This window comes from Suricata suricatta, chromosome 9 (genome assembly GCF_006229205.1).
Source record: "Suricata suricatta isolate VVHF042 chromosome 9, meerkat_22Aug2017_6uvM2_HiC, whole genome shotgun sequence".
Lineage (NCBI taxonomy): Eukaryota > Metazoa > Chordata > Mammalia > Carnivora > Herpestidae > Suricata > Suricata suricatta.
This window is the reverse complement of record NC_043708.1, coordinates 25,842,910-25,859,768: the sequence shown is the minus strand read 5'-3', so window position 1 is coordinate 25,859,768 and position 16,859 is coordinate 25,842,910. Positions and strand designations below refer to the sequence as shown.

The following is a 16,859-nucleotide window of genomic DNA, read 5'->3' as shown; positions in this document are numbered from 1 at the left end:
TCTCTCAAAAATAAATATAAAACAAATTTTTAGTAAACATTAAAGAATTAAAAAAAAAACCTACAAAGCTCTGCTGTAAACTGCAAGCAAAACCGTATTTTTTACTTCCAACAGCACATTCCTTCAGTGTATCCAAATCCTACCTATCTTTTAAGTCTTAACCATGAAGCCTCCTTTCACCACTCTGTCCACACCGATTGTCTCTCCTTAAATCATATGGCACTTGGACTGTGCCTCATAATTAACATTCAATCATACATCATCATATTCACAGTTTTTATTTTTATCCTTTCAAAAAAAATTTTTAAGGTTTTATTTATTTGTTTTTGAGAGAGACAGTGTGAGCAGGGGAAGGGGATAGGGACAGACAGAGAGAGAGAAACAGAGAATCCCAAGCAGGCTCCATGCTGTCAACACAGATCCTGATGCAGGGCTCGAACCCATGAAACTGTGAGATCATGACCTGAGCCAAAACCAAGAGTCAGACACTTAACTGACGAAGCCACCCAGGCACCTCTTTTCCCCGACACTGGTTTGGCCCTTGAACTACAGGAATTAAGACAACGGACACTTTGCATAGCATGTCCATTTCATGCCTTCTTCAGAGGAGTCAACTTTCTCACAGCAGATAAGTGCTGTTGGTCCCTTGAAGCAAACGCTTCCTCTAAGTTAAGAACATTCTACATCTTTTCACCCCTGCCCAGGAGAAGGTCCTCCCTACCACACTATCACTCTCAACTGTAGTGGTGGGAACTGCTTGGAAAACTATACATTACAAAGCCTTTCCCTGCATGCGTACAACGCTTTCCAAAATGACAAACTACCCTTCTGAGGCCATATCCAAATCTTCCCCCTCCTCTGATGAGGATTTGAATCTAGAGTTCAGAGTTACATGTAAGTGCCCCAAGGAAAGGTATTAACTCTGAGAAACTGCTTCTTAAAACACACGTGTGAAACCCGCCTCTAGAGAATCACTGGATTGTTTCCCTGGGTGGAGCACAGAGACTCAAGAGAAGCTTGTTGTGGTGAGCCCGTTCGGTCTGCCTGCTGTTACCTCCACACTCACCACAGCCCCCCAAATTCTAGAAGCACAGCACCTAACAGTGGAGACCATCTGATCGAGCACAATGAAGATAAAGAAGGCAGACCTATACCCAAGGACAAGTCTACTTATGTGGGAAGGTGTGTGAATCAAAGGCCTCTTCACAGAAGCTCAAAAGGTCAAGAATGTGCCAAAATAAGGCCAGATAATACCGCCAATCTTAGGGTGAAATAAAATTTAACATGATCCTATTTACTCTGTCATATTCAACTTCCAGAAAGGGTAGAAGGGAGCCAAAATCTACTGAACTGTCAGGTGCCTTACCCGTATTATTTCATTTAACTTATGCCAGAAAGGGACTCTGGATCTAGTATGCAGAACCAGAGTCCCTCCTTCCTGAAGGCATTCAGAAAAGAAGAACTTTAAAAAAAGTCTTCAGCTATTGCTCCAACAAGGCAATTGTGTTTCTGGTGTCCATGTTGATAGGAAATGACATACTAATAGAATCCACAAGCAAAACAGAATTTTAGTGGTGCTGAAAACGCTGACATCCACATCAACATACACACACCCGCCTGGCTCAGGCAGTTCAGCGAGCAACTCTTAACCTCAGGGTCATGAGTTCAAGCCCCGTGGTGCATGTGGGGCCTACTTTAAAAAAAAGAAGGTACACAAACAGCCCCAGAGTCAGAGGGTATGTCAGACAGCTCCTTCTTTGTGGGAGTGTTACTGCCTTCACTTCCTCAACTGCAAGATTAGCAATTAAGTCCTCATAAACAGCTGCTCTAGTTCACAGACCACAAACGCCAAAAAAAAAATAATAATAAAAATTTAAAAAAGGCTCCAGGTGCCTGGGTGGCTCAGTCAGTTTAACATCAGACTTTGGTTCTGGTCAGAATTTCACGGTTCATGAGTTCAAGTCCCTTTATCAGCCTCTCTGCTGACAGTGCGGAGCCCGTTTCGGATCCGTTGCTTCCCACCCCCACCCCCGGCTCATGCTCTCTCAAAAATGAACAAACACTAAAAACAAAACAAACAAAAATGGCTCAATTCACATACTGACTCTATAAAAGATGCCCTCCTTATGGGCAAAAGACAGTGGTGAGAGGTCCTCCAAATTCAACAGAGGGAATCAAAAGTGCTTTATTTTTGAGGACTTCAGCATTCTGAACTCTTTAAAGATTTCAAACCTCAAGACTCTATGCTTCTGGAGCACCTGAATGGCTCAGTTGGTTAAGTGTCTGACTTTGGCTCAGGTCATGATCTTAGAGTTTGTGGGTTCTAGCCTCACATCGGGCTCCGTGCTGACAGCTCAGAGCCTGGAGCCTGCTTCGGATTCTGTGTCTCCCTCTCTCTCTCTGCCCCTCCCCTGTTCATGCTCTCTCTCTCTCTCTCTCTCTCAAAAATAAATAAATGTTAAAAAGAAATAAAAAAGACTCCATGCTTCTTCACAATATGACAACCATTATAGCTTCCAAATAACATCGTCTTACATTTGTATTGTTTACACAGCAATTCCACACGCACTAATTAAGTCAGTCTTCTGTAGCAATTTAGTAGGTATTGTGATACTCTGCCCAGCTATTGAAACACTACTACTGAATTTTACAAAACCACAAGGGACTTGAGAATCAGGAGGCCCACAGCTATGAGGGTGAGATGCTTTGGATATAAAGAAAATTAAAGAAATGTACCACTTCCCCAAAGCTAAACGCTTATAGGCCCAAATCCTCTGGAGATAAAAGCTCTCCATTACCTCAAGGGCCTGAAATTAAATGCCTCAAAGCCTCCACAGGGTAATTACCCAGAGAGCAAGTGCTCCTATCATTCCTGTCCTTGTCACACGCATTTGCTGAGAAACAAATAACGGCTATTTCTAAGCAAGAGTCAAGGAAGCCTCGCCGTGGACGGAGAGAAGGGCTCGTCTTTGGCCTGTGTCCTCACCAGTTCTCCTCCTCCATCTCAGTTTGCTTTGCTGTTTTTGGTGGTGGGGGTGGGGTGGTGGTAAGATCGTCAAAGAAAGTAGTAATAGGAGTTACTTGGTGAAGAAACAGCACTTAGAGCTGTGTGGTAACCATGTGCGTAATGAAATGCTTAGGATGTGCCAGGACTCCAAAGCAGGAAGCAGGCAAAGGAAGCGCTGTGGTTTCCTTTCGGGCAGGGATTCCCCTCTTGGGTTAAGAGAAAGGTCAGGAAAGATAAAGGCCCTTCCCCAATGTCAACAAAGTCCAAGGATGGTTGAAATTCCAGGAGGGACAGGAGTTCTAAAGCGTCCAGTTACAGTGATAGCCACATCATTTTGTATGTAAACTCACAAATGATACTCTCTGCTTTAGAGGGGAAAGCAATGGCTCATGTCTCCAGATGCCCTATTATTTAATACGTACCACTTAATAACAGCCACCGTACTGGGAGGAAAAGTTATTACAGGTAAAATTGTACATAGTAGGTATTTAAAGAAACTGGCTTACAGAATGGTCTGAAGTGGAGGACAGTGCAGCAGTAATCAAAAACTGATTATTATTTTACCTGTTCTTCTACCTCATAATAACTGCAACATTTTTATCTTATATACCTTATAACTGCATCTTAATACACAGTATTGTACTTAAATATCATTAAGATTCTTCTGAATCATCAAAGTTTAAAAGGATTTTTCTTCAATTTACTCTTCAGTTCACCAAATACAGGTGCTCTTGCTTTATTTCTTTTAACTAAAAATAGGTTAGGGGGTGCCTGGGTGGCTCCGTGGGTTAAGTGAGACTTCAGCTCAGGTCATGATCTTGCGGTTTGTGGGTTTGAGCCCTGATTGGGGCTCTGTGCTGACAGCTCAGAGCCTAGAGCCTGCATTGGATTCTGTGTCTCCCTCTCCCTGCCCCTCCCCTGCTCACGCTCTGTCTCTCCCTGTCCCTCAAAAATGAATAAATGTTAAAAAAAAAAACAAAACCCTTTATGAACTAGCTTAGACATAGAAAGCAAATCAACATCTCTACCGGGAACGGTCTTCCACTCGCTGCTGCGTCACTTGCTCCTGTTTATCGCCCACACGTAACTCGGCCTGGGTTTGCTCAGCTGGGTGTCTGAACCAGGGAAAAGAGGAAAGCCCTGAGAGCTGCAGCTGCTGTACTACTACTTCCTGTTACAGACTGAGCCAGTCCCTTCCGACCTTCTCCCATCCCAGAATACTTCCCTTCCAGGTCCTGGCCAAAGGCAGAGCAGCTTCTCTAGGTCCACCAGTCCTAGAAAACTCTCGTAAATCAACTTTCCTTTGTTTACTGAGTTTACATTCTTTAAATACCATTTGCATTTCTGTGCGCCACCTCTTCTTCATGCCCTCAGTAAAAATACTCTTAACTTTCTATGAAAACCAATCCTGCAGTCTTAAATAGTCCCTGAGCTTTTTAAAAGGTGCTCTTCACTTGAAGAACCTTTCTGTGCTATCATATAGATGAAACAGCTCAGTCCCCCTCACCCTAATTCTACGTACACTCCCACCTCCCTACCACCCTAATAAAGGCCGGGTTTTGTTCCTTATAATACCACCTGTCAGCAAAAATGTTTATTTGTTATCAGATCTCCAGCCTCTTGCTGTTTTTTCTTCCATCGTGCTCCTTTTTGTAAAAGACTAAAATTATGTTATTAACTATAAGCTACTTTTGATTATGGTGCTTCTCAAAGGCAGCACGGTTGTTCATATCTAAACAGCACTGAATCCATGTCCTAGGTATAGAAATATAGATACAGATATAGATAGATAGCTGTCAGTCTGGGAATAAAATCCTCAGGGATTAAAAACACATTGCTTTTCTTAATCTTGGACATATAAAGGAAGTCTGTAATTCTAAAAATTACAGATATATGAGGACCTAGGTGGTTCAATCGGTTAAGCATCCAGCTCCTAAACTCGGCTCAGGTCGCGATCTCCCAGGTTCGTGAGTTTGAGTCCTGTGCTCTGTGCTGGCAGCATGGAGCCTGCTTGGGTCGGTCGGTTGGTCTCTCTCTCCCTCTCTCTCTCTCCTTCTCCCTTTGCCCCTCCCCAGCTCACAATCTCTCTCTCTCAAAATAAACAAATAAACTTAAAAAACCCTCCAGGTATACATCTAGGTTTTTGTCTCAAGAGTGTTAATGGCATATGCTTGGGTGTTCCATCACATCACCATTTCTATGGGAGAGTGGGTCAGTCATTGGCTGACGGCATGGCCAGAGTTACTGTTCAAGACTGTTAATACAACTCCTTGTATCAGTCAGAGTGTAGCTGGCTGTCACATGACTACTGAGAACACAAGCATCCTGGGCAGAGCACGGCCGCCAGCTGACCAGGTCACAGAAGCCTCGCGCCACTGCCCCCTCTGGCTGTGGCGGCAGGACGCACCTCTTCGTAGTTTTTCGCCTCCACTCCATGCTTCATGTCTAGAATCACGAGTTGATCAGGTATCCGCCCTGTTCCTGACAGAGAAATCAAAAGATTCATTATGTAGAATATTTAAAATTCCGGGAAATCACCCACCCACCCTCCCTCTCAATAGAGGGAAACAGCCGTATCTCCTCCCCCCTCCTCAGATGCAGAAAATTCCTGGCTCTGGCTGAAATCACAAGCACTCCAGACAAAGCCTCTATTTGTGTGAGGCGACGGACAGGGGTGAGAATACGCTGCTGGCCAACATCTCTGAGCAGGCAGGACACAAGCCACTGCAGCTGGCACTACGGAGGACTGAGGCGCAGAGGGACAATATGCTGCTAACTGGATGCAGAAGTGAAACTCAAGTCCGACAATATAAAACTGAGTGGCATATAGACCAATAGGCAGTGGGCACCAACTGAGGCTGAAAAGGTCCATTTCCACATCTAAAAAGGCCTGTCAATTTTTGAGAAAAATAATGGGTACATGCTAAGCTTGGATTTACTTAACATAAACAGGAGTATTGAAAACAACATAGGATTTAGCTAATATTCCACATTAATTCAAACATTTTGGTCATTGTAAGCCCTTTCAGTAGGCTAATAATATGTTATATAGGACACACAAAACACTCAAAAGAAAAGCCCAAGGAAAACACTTGTAAATAAGAATACAATTCTCAGGGATGCTTCTTAGAAAGAAAAATGTCTGTTTGGGATAGATAGGGCCAACAGAACTATGCTTATACTAGAAAAAGTAAACTGATTCAGCTTGATCAAAAAGGAATTTAAAATTAAATCATCAGGTAGGGAAGAGGAAAAGACTCAGAGTCTCAGGAAATTGCTCAGCCCCAATCCCCTGGAATTCAACGAATTACTTATAAAATAAAAAACTGCCTGTATGAAATTAGGAGTTTAGGGAAACGGTGCCCCTTAAGCATTGAGGTACTTGAGACTATAAGCTAGAGAGAATGGTACTGTACCATCTGCTGCCTGAACAAGGGAGATTTCTGATATGGACAAAGGTCAACTCAATAACTACTCAGTGAGAACTCACTAGGTGCTAGAACTATACTGAATTACAATCTCTGCTTTCAAATAATTCAGTGGGGATCTAAGACATAAATATGCATAGCAGCTACAGTGAAAATGCAAAGCAGTACATAACTTTCAGGAAAAAAAAACAGTTCAAGGGCGCCTGAGCAGCTTAGTCAGTAAAGCATCTGACCCTTGACTTCAGCTCAGGTCATGATTTCACAGTTCGTGAGACTGAGCCCCGTGTCAGCTCTGCATTGAGAGCCTGGAGGCTGCTTGGGATTCGCGCTCTCTCTCTCTTTCTCTCTCTCTCTCTCTCTCTCTCTGCTCCTCCCCCACACGCACACACTCTCTCAATAAATAAATACATTGAAAAAACAAAAAACCAAAAAACCCAGTTCAGATAATCCCAGGTCTGGAATAAAGGTTAGAGAATGGAAGAGACTAGTTGTGGACAGACTTCATTGACTTCACTAACTAAAGAGGAAGCACCTGGAGGCTAAGGACAGCATACTCTAGGCAGAGGGCAAACTATGGGCAAAGGCTCAGATACTGAAATGAGTATGGCAGATTTAAAAGACAGTAGGGGCGCCTGGGTGGCTCAGTCAGTTAAGCGTCCGACTTCAGCTCTGGTCACGATCTCGTGGTCCGTGAGTCCCGTGTAGGGCTCTGTGCTGACAGCTCAGAACCTGGAGCCCGCTTTGGATTCTGTGTCTCCCTCTCTTTCTGGCCCTCCCCTGCTCATGCTCTGTCTCTTTCTCTCAAAACTAAGCATTAAAAAAATTATTTTAAACACAGTAAAGAGGTTCTTTTGGATAGGTTACAAAGATCACTTGAAAGCCACAGAAATAAGACTACACAGGTAGGACTAAGAAGAAACTAAGACAAGTCACAGATGTCTTTTGAACATTAAACTGTTAAGTTTCAAAAACAAAACAAAACAAAAACAGTGGCACCCAGAGAGAGATATATAGATCTCTTTCCCCAAATCCCATGTATAATCCTGATCACAGCATTGGCCCATAAGAGATGTAGTGCAGATTTTTGATGTTCCTTTCTCATTTAAAAAGTTATGTAACTGAATCAGCTCACAACCCCACCTGCTCCAAATGATCAAGATACTCTCTTCCTAACAGACTCTTTCCACCACCTTTCTGTTGCCACAGCACGGCATTAAGTATTATTCAAACACAACTGAAACCACAAAACCACAGACCTCTGGCTGTTCTCAGTCCAGACCACAGTCTCTTGCACAGACCAGCCAACCTATCCCCATAGCTGACATCATGGCCCTAAAGGGGCCCCTTTGTAAAAAACCAAAGCACAAAAAACAAAGAACAAAAACAAAAACCTTCTCTGCATTTCTCTGTAAAATGGACAATCTTTTAAAAAAATTTTTTTTAATGTTTGTTTTGAGAGAGAGTTCGAGAGAGAGCATGAGTGGGGGAGGGGCAGAGAGAGAGGATCCCAAGCAGGCTCCGAGCTGTCAGCACAGAACCTGATGCAGGGCTCGATCCCACAAACCATGAGATCATGACCTGAGCTGAAATCAAGAGTTGGATACCTAATAGACTGAACCACCTAGTGCCCCCAAATGAACACTTTTTAAAAGGTGCTCCAAAGACTACAAGTTATCACATTTCCATATCAAAACAAATGAAACTGGAAATTGAGTGCTGACTATACTCAATATTTATGCATATATACACATAGTTTTTTAAACGTTTATTTATTTTTTGAGAGAGATAGAGAGAGAGCACAAGTGGGGGAGTGGCAGAGACAGATGGAGAAACAGAATCTGAAGTAGGTTCCAGGTTCTGAGCTGTCAGCACAGAGCCTGATGCAGGGCTTGAACTCACAAACTGAACCATGAGATAATGACCTGAGTTGAAGTTGGGTGTTTAACTAAATAAGCCACCCAAATGCCCCATAAACATATATGTTAAAAATTAGATCCTTGGGGCACCTGGGTGGCTCAGTCGGTTAAGCCTCCGACTTCGGCTCAGGTCAGATCTCACGTTCGTGGGTTCGAGCCCCACATCGGGCTCTGTGCTGACAGCTAGCTCAGAGCCTGGAGCCTGCTTCCGGTTCTGTGTCTCCTCTCTCTCTGCGCCTCCTCCTCTCATGCTCTGTCTCTCTCTGTATCAAAAATAAATAAAACATTAAAAAAAAATTAAAAAAAATTAGATCCTGGACATCTATATGCACAGCATCAGTACATAAAACATTAAGCATAAAAGATAATTTCTACCTTCAAAGAGTTTAAAATTATAAATGTAAGACATATATACAGGAGACATTGAAACAACACAAAGCTGTGTGATGTATATATTCATACATATTCAAAAATGTCTAAGTGATCTCATCAGTGAGTGATATACAATTTAGAGGAAGCCACATTAACCTCCTTGCTGTTTCAGAGATATGCTAAGCATCTCAAAGTATTTGGCTCTTTCTCCAAAGCCCTCATTACCACTTAATTTATATTTATTTGTTTATTGTCTATTGGCTTCAATGAAAATGTAAGCTTGATGAGGACAGAAACTTCTGTTTTATTCACTGCTATTTCCCCAACATTTAAATAGTGCTTGGTATATAAGGGCACTTAATAAATATCTTCGGAATGAATCAATCGATTGAGAAACGGAGCAGGCTAGAGTGGTTGAGGGAAGTACTCTGTAAGAACTAAAGGCAAACTTGCTTTTACTGGAAGAGAGCATTCCGGCAAATGAATGTAAGTGATGTGTTTAGAGGGCAGAGCAAACCGGACCCGCTGGGACTGAGGCGCAGTGGCGGACAAGGCTGGAGCAGGACTCTAAAGCCTACAGAATGCCATGACGCCTAAAGTCTCCTCCAGCTCAAAACTCCTGGGATTCTGGGTTTCATTCTACAGAATAGGAACATCACTACCACTACAGAGCAGGGACAGCTTTTAAAAAAGAATTGACATGATGAAAGATGTGCTTTAGGAGACAAACCTGGTAGCAGTACTTGGATATATGTAACAGCCTAATATTAAGATATTAGAAGCCTAATGACACAATCTAGGATTTAGAAGATTAGAGTCAGATTGTGTGGTAACAGATACAGAAGATATTGTGAAAGAAGTATAAGCATAACTCAATGACAGGCTGACAAAGGAAAAAATAACTTCAAAATGTGAGCCCAAGTGACTGGAAGGATAGCGGTAACACTGGTGAGCAAGGGGAATCTGTCTGCAAGAAAGGCTCACGGATACAGTCTTTAGACATGTTGGTTTTGAGATAAGAGTGGCACAACTGTGTGGAAATGTCTAGAATACTGTTGAAACATCCTGGAACTGGCACAGGAGGATATCAGTCATGAAATCACCATTAAAATCCTTTAATTTTTAATCTTTTATTCCATTTACTTCAGGCGAACTCCCTTAGCTTTTAGGCTAAAATGACCAACTATAGATCAAAGGAGTCAATTCTTGGTTAGCTGTCAAAAGCAGGTAGTTGATCTTCCATTCCCGGGAATCTATGGGCACTGATGGCAAAGGAGCTGGCACTTCTAGGATCATTTGTCCTGAATATTTTGCAAATGTAAAACTGCCAGGGGGCCTTTGGTTATGATACAAAGGAAGCCTCAGAATAAAATTAAATGGACGCAATGAAAGGAAGCACTAAGAGAGGCAGAGTTCCAGTGACACTGTTAAAACTCCAAGAGCCACTGTGCTTGGGGTCAGCACCACATTGCAGACTTCCCAGTTCAGATTCCAACAATCCATCTCTTCTTCCTCTTCAAGGCAGCTTGAGTTTTGTATTTATGTCCTGTAGCCCCAAAGGGTCCCAATTTAGGTAACAAATATATATGCACAGAGCTTTTAGAACCTGGTGTCCTTTAAGCTAACAAATAGGGAGTGAAAAAGAATCTGCCTTTTAACCCATCACTGAGCACAGAAGCCATCAAGTAATCAGCCTAAAAGGTACTAGGTATAGGATCCTGGCCTTGAGATGCACAGTAGAATCCACAGCAAGATAGAATTAGAGAAGTGCTCGAGACCAAAAATATTTCTAACTTTGCTATACATTGTTTGTCAGACAGATCTTATTTCTAATCTCTGAGAAAATGTGTTACTAGCACATAAATGTACTATTTTCCAGCATCTATACGAAATTCAACTATATCATTCAGACCAGATGTTACATCATTCAAGAAATGCCTACTCCTGCATATGAAGAACTCAGCTGATTCGCCAACTTTCACTTATATGGGTGAAAAACATATAAACAAATGTAGTTTCCATTTCCTCTTCCTGATGGCCCAAGAGAGAAAGTTCATGCTCTAATTTGAGAGAAGATAACTTAATTCAGGGAAAAACACTTTGATTACTTACCCTTGCTCTCAAAACACACTTCAAACATGTCATAATCTTCAGTGGTAAAGGCAAATTTCCCCTTGGTTGCATCTTCTTTGGAGTACAGAATATGACCAGCAGAATCTGTGATCTAAAATAAAAAGTAAGAAGAGGTAGCAAATAACACTGGGGAAGAGAACTTATAGAAACCGGAACAATGGAAAGAAACATTGTCTATAAAAGACAGTTGATATTTCTCGTTATGATGACTATATTCAATCCATTCCTAAAGACAGGAATTGGGATTAGCAGATGAAATCCAGGGCGCTCAGTCAGTTAAGCGTCCAATTCTTGCTTTCGGCTCAGGTCATGATCCCATGGTCTCATGGGTTCAAGCCCCACATGCAGCTCTGCACTGGCAACACAGAACCTGCCTGGGATTCTCTCTTCCTCCCTCTCTCTGCCTCTCCCCCACTCACACTGTGTGTCTCTCTCTCAAAATAAATAAAAAAAAAAGAAAAGAAAAGAAACCCAAATATAGCAAATTTCATTCGTTCAAACAGTATCCACACTGGTGGCTAAAACATGTTGCTATTATAGAATGTCTTACCATACCCTCGCGTACCTGGGTGGCTCAGCTGGCTAAGTGCCTGACTCTTGATTTTGGCTCAGGTCATGATCTCACAGTTCATGAGATAAAGCCCACATTGGGCTCATCTCTGTCTACCCCTTCTACCTTTCGTGTGCGTGCTCTCTCTTAAAATAAATAAACTTAAAAAAAAAAAAAAGAATGTTTTACCAAACCAAAAAGTTGATATAGTTGATTTAGACTGGGTTTATTAGCAAAAGTTCACTTTATAATATATATGCCAATATCATTACCTAGAAAGGGATATGTCACAAAAACAAAGCAGACAATTACCAAAAGAATATACTACAAAAAGGAAAAAGACATATAAGAACACATCTCTTCTGTAAAACAAACTTTGATGGAATGGAGGTAGGAGCAGAAAATGGAAATGGGACACTGATGCACAGAGAAGAAAATTTGGAAGATCTATTCCTGCAAATTTCACATCAATTATGTCAGTGGCCACATGGAGTAGCAGAGAGGCATGGGGGATAAACAAGAAATTTCTCCTAAAATGGATACCCTTGGCTTCCATTAATTTTAATTTTTCTCCTAGATTGTTAGCTTTAGTTCTCCAAACTTCAACTGCTCCATTCATAGAGAATGGTCTGTAAGCACAGATGAAGTGGCATCCATTGGTAAACGAATAATCATACGTTAAATAAGGGAATGACAGGGGTGCCTGGCTGGCACAGTCAGTTGGGTGTCTGACTTTGGCTTAGGTCATGATCTCACGGTTCGTGGGTTCGAACCCCGCATCGGGCTCTGTGCTGACAGCTAGCTCAGAGCCTGGAGCCTGCTTCAGATTCTGTACCTCCCTTTCTCTCTGACCCTCCCTTGCTCACACTGTCTTTCTCTCTCTCAAAAATAAATAAAACATTAAAAATAAATAAAAATAAAATTTAAAATAAAATAAGGGAATGACAATAATATTACAGACTGGGTTGCAACTTCTTTTCTAGAGCTCATGGCTGTCTTAGTGGAAAGCACATTTCATTACTTATGACAGGAAGCTACTTCTAGTATGGAACACATAAGTAGTGGTTTCATTATATTACCTAGATGTTCTACAGGTGTCTGAATGGTTCAATCAGTTAAGCAACTGACTTTAGCTCAGGTCATGATTTAGTGTTTCTTGAGTTCAAGCCCTGCATTGGACTCTGCACTGGTGGTGCGGAGCCTGATTGGGATTCTCTTTCTCTCCCTCTCTATGTCCCTTCTCCACTTGCTCTCTCTCAAACACACACACACACACACACACACACACACACACACACACACACCCCACCTACCTACCTACCTACCTACCTACCTACCTACCTACCTAGACGTCCCAGGGCACTGGTGGTGCGGAGCCTGATTGGGATTCTCTTTCTCTCCCTCTCTCTCTATGTCCCTTCTCCACTTGCTCTCTCTCTCAAACATACACACACACACACACACACACACACACACACACACACACACACACCTACCTACCTACCTACCTACCTACCTACCTACCTACCTACCTAGATGTCCCAGGGCAGTCCATAAAACAAGAATCATTTGTAGATGAGATTTAAATATGAAAGCTGAGAGGCACCTGGGTGGCTCAGGTGGGTAAGCGTCCCACTTCAGCTCAGGTCATGATCTTACAGTCTGTGGGTTCAAGCCCCACATCGGGTTCTGTGCTGACAGCTTAGAGCCTGGAGACTGATTCAGATTCTCTGTTACCTCTCGGTGTCCCTCCCCCATTTATGCTCTGTCTCTCTGTCTCAAAAATAAACATTAAAAAAATAATAAAATAAATAAGAAAACCGAGTAGCACATAAAAGATTATTTTAAAGCACTTTAATAACACTAGTTTTTTTCTGAGTAGTGAGATTTCTTTTTTATACTTTTATTTTTCTTTTGATTTTCTGCAAAGCCATGTATCACTTATGGTTATGGTCAGAATTAAAGTTATTTCATTTTTAGGAAAAAACATAACTAAAAAATAGTACTCACTGCTAGACTAATTTGAAATGAGGGGTTAATAAGAAAGGGCTTTAGGGCACAACTTCTAAACTAATATTAATCAAGTATCTTCTGCCATGAGTGATATTGATCTTCCATTAATTTATCAATGCTTAGATCTGCGCTGGTCATTCGGGATACAGAGATGGGATGTGTAAGATAGTTCTTATCTTCAAAGGGCTGAAAAGTCTAAATAAGGAGGTGAATAAGAAATAAGACTTCACTATAATGAGAATACTGTACTACTAGAGGTAAGCACAGAAGCCAAAGGAAGTGGAGGTTCAGGGAACATACTGTGGAAGAAGTGACATGTGAGCTAAGTCCTCAAGGATAAGCCGCAATTAAGGGGAAAATGGGGGTGGGGGGGGCGGTGCCTGGGTGGCTCAGTCGGTTAAGCATCCAACCTTGGCTCAAGTCATGATCTTGCAGTTTGGGAGTTTGAGCCCTGTGTCTGGCTCTGTGCTGACAGAGCAGAGCCTGGAGCCTCCTCTGGATTCTATGTCTCCCTCTCCCTTCGCCCCTCCTCTGCTCATACTGTCTCTCTGTCTCTCGAAAATAAACATGAAAAAAAAGTTTTTAAGGTAAAAATAGGGGTGTAAAAACATTCAGGGTAGAAGAAATAGCAAATTATCAAGACCTGAAAAAAAAAACCCCAAAATTTAGTACCATCATAATACTAATAACTAGTATTTATTAAGCATTTACCAAGTGTTGAGTACTATGCCAAGTGCTTTATATGCATTTTAAATTTAATCTTTATTATTATAACACTATAGGTAAGAACTATTATTTCTCTCATGTTCCACAGCAGGAAAGTGAGGCACAGAGAGGTTAGGTGGCTGGAGAGGTACTGGCCAGATCACGCAGAAATGCAACACCAGGGGTGCCAGGGTGACTCAGTCAGTTAAGCACTGGACTCTTGATTTCAGCTCAGGTCATGATCTCATGGTTGGTAAGTTCAAGCTGCGCAGAGCCTGCCTGGGTTTCTCTCTCTTGCTGCCCCTCCCCAACTTGCACACACGTACTCTCTCTCTCTCTCTCAAGATAAATAAACTTAAAAAAAAATGCAACACCATGCTAAGGAGTTTAAAGTTCATTTGGTACAAAGTGAAAAGGTATGAAGAATTTGAAACGAGAGTAATATGATTCAGTTTGCAATTTAGAAAGATCAATCTAGTAATGCCATGCAGATAGACTCAAGAGGGACAATGCTAGAGATAAGATGAATTAGGACAGTGTTCCAGCACTCCAGGTTAGAAATGATTGGGGCTGGGGCGCCTGGGTGGCTCAGTCGGTTGGGCGTCTGACTTTGGCTCAGATTCTGTGTCTCCTTCTCTCTCTGACCCTCCCCTGCTTGCACTGTCTCTCTCTGTCTCTCAAAAATAAAATAAAAAACATTTTAAAAAAATTAAAAAAGAAAAGAAAAATAATCGGGGCTTTGGGTATGGGGAGAAGGGGATGGATTTGAGGGATTTTAAGGAGGGAGAGGCCATAGGACAAGACCAAAAAGTCAAAGCCCCCAAGGATCAACTGAGCAACCAAAGTGAATCTAATGGGCCAGTGTAGGCCCACAAGGTGGTAGACAATTTGGCAGATTGAGAAGATACGCCTCTCTCAAGGGAGAAACCAATGCCATGTCATGCTGAGTTTTCAGATCATCTAATTTTTCAAAAGAAGCTTTTGAAATCTCCTAAGTCTTAAATCCTCACAGCCAATCCCAACATAGGAAAAACTCTGTCAAGGCCAAACAAAAGAGGTCTACAAACCAAGTTCTTCTGGGCCAACAATTTCTGACTTCTGCACAGGACAAGAAAAAAGCGGACGAAAATCACACAAAAGCATTGCGGGGCAGCACTGAGGTCTCGGCTGAGACCATGGGCCATGGATTTCTAACTGGCAACACTTGTATGTGGCACACATTTGTTCCAGGATGCAGGAACGAAGAAAAGTACTAAGTGATCTAGGCTTGAGGTCCATAACTGCTAATGGAAGGATACAGGGATTAAGAAATGATGCTATAAACTTTATACATTTATTTTATATGTTAAATGTATTTAATATATTAAATGTATCTATATATATGTATTAAATTTATACACGAATTTATATTAAACACTTTACTTAATCTTCACAACAATCCCAGAGAGGATGGTCTTATTTTAATGACAAGGAAACTTAGTAACCTGCTCATTATCACAGAGTTAGTAAATTCTGTATGTGGATTTGAAGTAGTGTAAAATCTATGCTCTTCCTCCATTCCATGTTGCCTCCCCAAAACTGGAACGTGTGAAAGAATGGAATGCACAGAAGATAAGAGAGACTAATAGAATGGGATAGAATCTCTCGGTCCATACAAATCAGAATGCCTGAGAGTCCTCTCGAGCCAACACTCAACTTCAGTCTGCATTCTTCACCTTGGAGGCATTATCAGGCGGCCAGAAGGTAGAGGTCCTGAAATCAGCAATACCTAAATCATCTGCAAGGAGAAGGGAGATTCCTAAAGCCTCTTGTTCATGTGACACTTTTTCTGAATCAACTAAAAGGCTTAAGAAGAGACTCCTTCAGAACCTTGAACGCACACATATTATAGGGAAAAAAGGTCTGGGAACTATTCAACTCCCAAAGTAATGTGTAGTCACCAACGTGACACCAATGTGTAATTCTCCCTTTCTTCAGGATCTGTCACCCATTAGACACTCATATGTCCCCGCTCCCTAGCTTCAAAAGCATAACAACAATACTTTAACAGCAAGGAGGAAGTTCACAAAGACTGACTGAAGGAATAACATTTTCACATTCTAAGCTGATCAAAAAACTCTAACTTAGGTTTGGCTCTTATGCATAAAGTTGTAGAAAATGTAGAACTTCTCTAAGGCATACTTGGATAAAAAAATAAGCTGCCAGATTTGCTTACAAAAGTTAAATTCATTTTGTTTTTTAAGATTTTATTTAATGGGGTGCCTGGGTAGCCCAGTCAGTTGAGTGTCTGACTTCAGCTCAGGTCATGATCTCATGGGTCGTGAGTTTGAGCTCTGCATTGGGCTCTGTGCTGACAGTTGAGAGTCTGGAGCCTGCTTCAGATTCTGTGTCTCCCTCTTTGCCCCTCCATACTCACGCTCTGTCTCTCTCTCAAAAACAAATTACACCTTAAAAAAAATTAAAAAGATTTTATTTTTATGTAATCACTACACCCGACGTGGGGCTTGAAGTTTCAACCCCAAGATCAAGTGCTGTACATTCTACTGGCCGAGCCAGCCAAACACCCCTAATTTATTTTTTTAATGCTTTATTTATTTTTGGGAGACAGAGAGAGACAGTGCGAGCAGGGGAGGGTCAGAGAGAGAAGGAGGCACAGAATCTGAAGCAGGCTCCAGACTCTGAGCTAGCTGTCAGCACAGAGCCCGACATGGGGCTTGAACCCATGAACCGTGAGA

General features: G+C 41.9%; 1 protein-coding gene across 1 annotated transcript in view; it reads right to left on the bottom strand.

The window, feature by feature from the left end:
• Nucleotides 1-16,859, bottom strand: part of TMED10 (transmembrane p24 trafficking protein 10) — a 41,284-nt gene that overhangs the window by 9,394 nt on the left and 15,031 nt on the right. The window contains exons 2-3 of the mRNA XM_029951306.1: nucleotides 10,836-10,947; nucleotides 5,415-5,488 (exon numbers count right to left, since the gene is read on the bottom strand). Of these exons, the coding sequence (XP_029807166.1) occupies nucleotides 5,415-5,488; nucleotides 10,836-10,947 (186 nt within the window). The remainder of the gene's footprint in view (nucleotides 1-5,414; nucleotides 5,489-10,835; nucleotides 10,948-16,859) is intronic.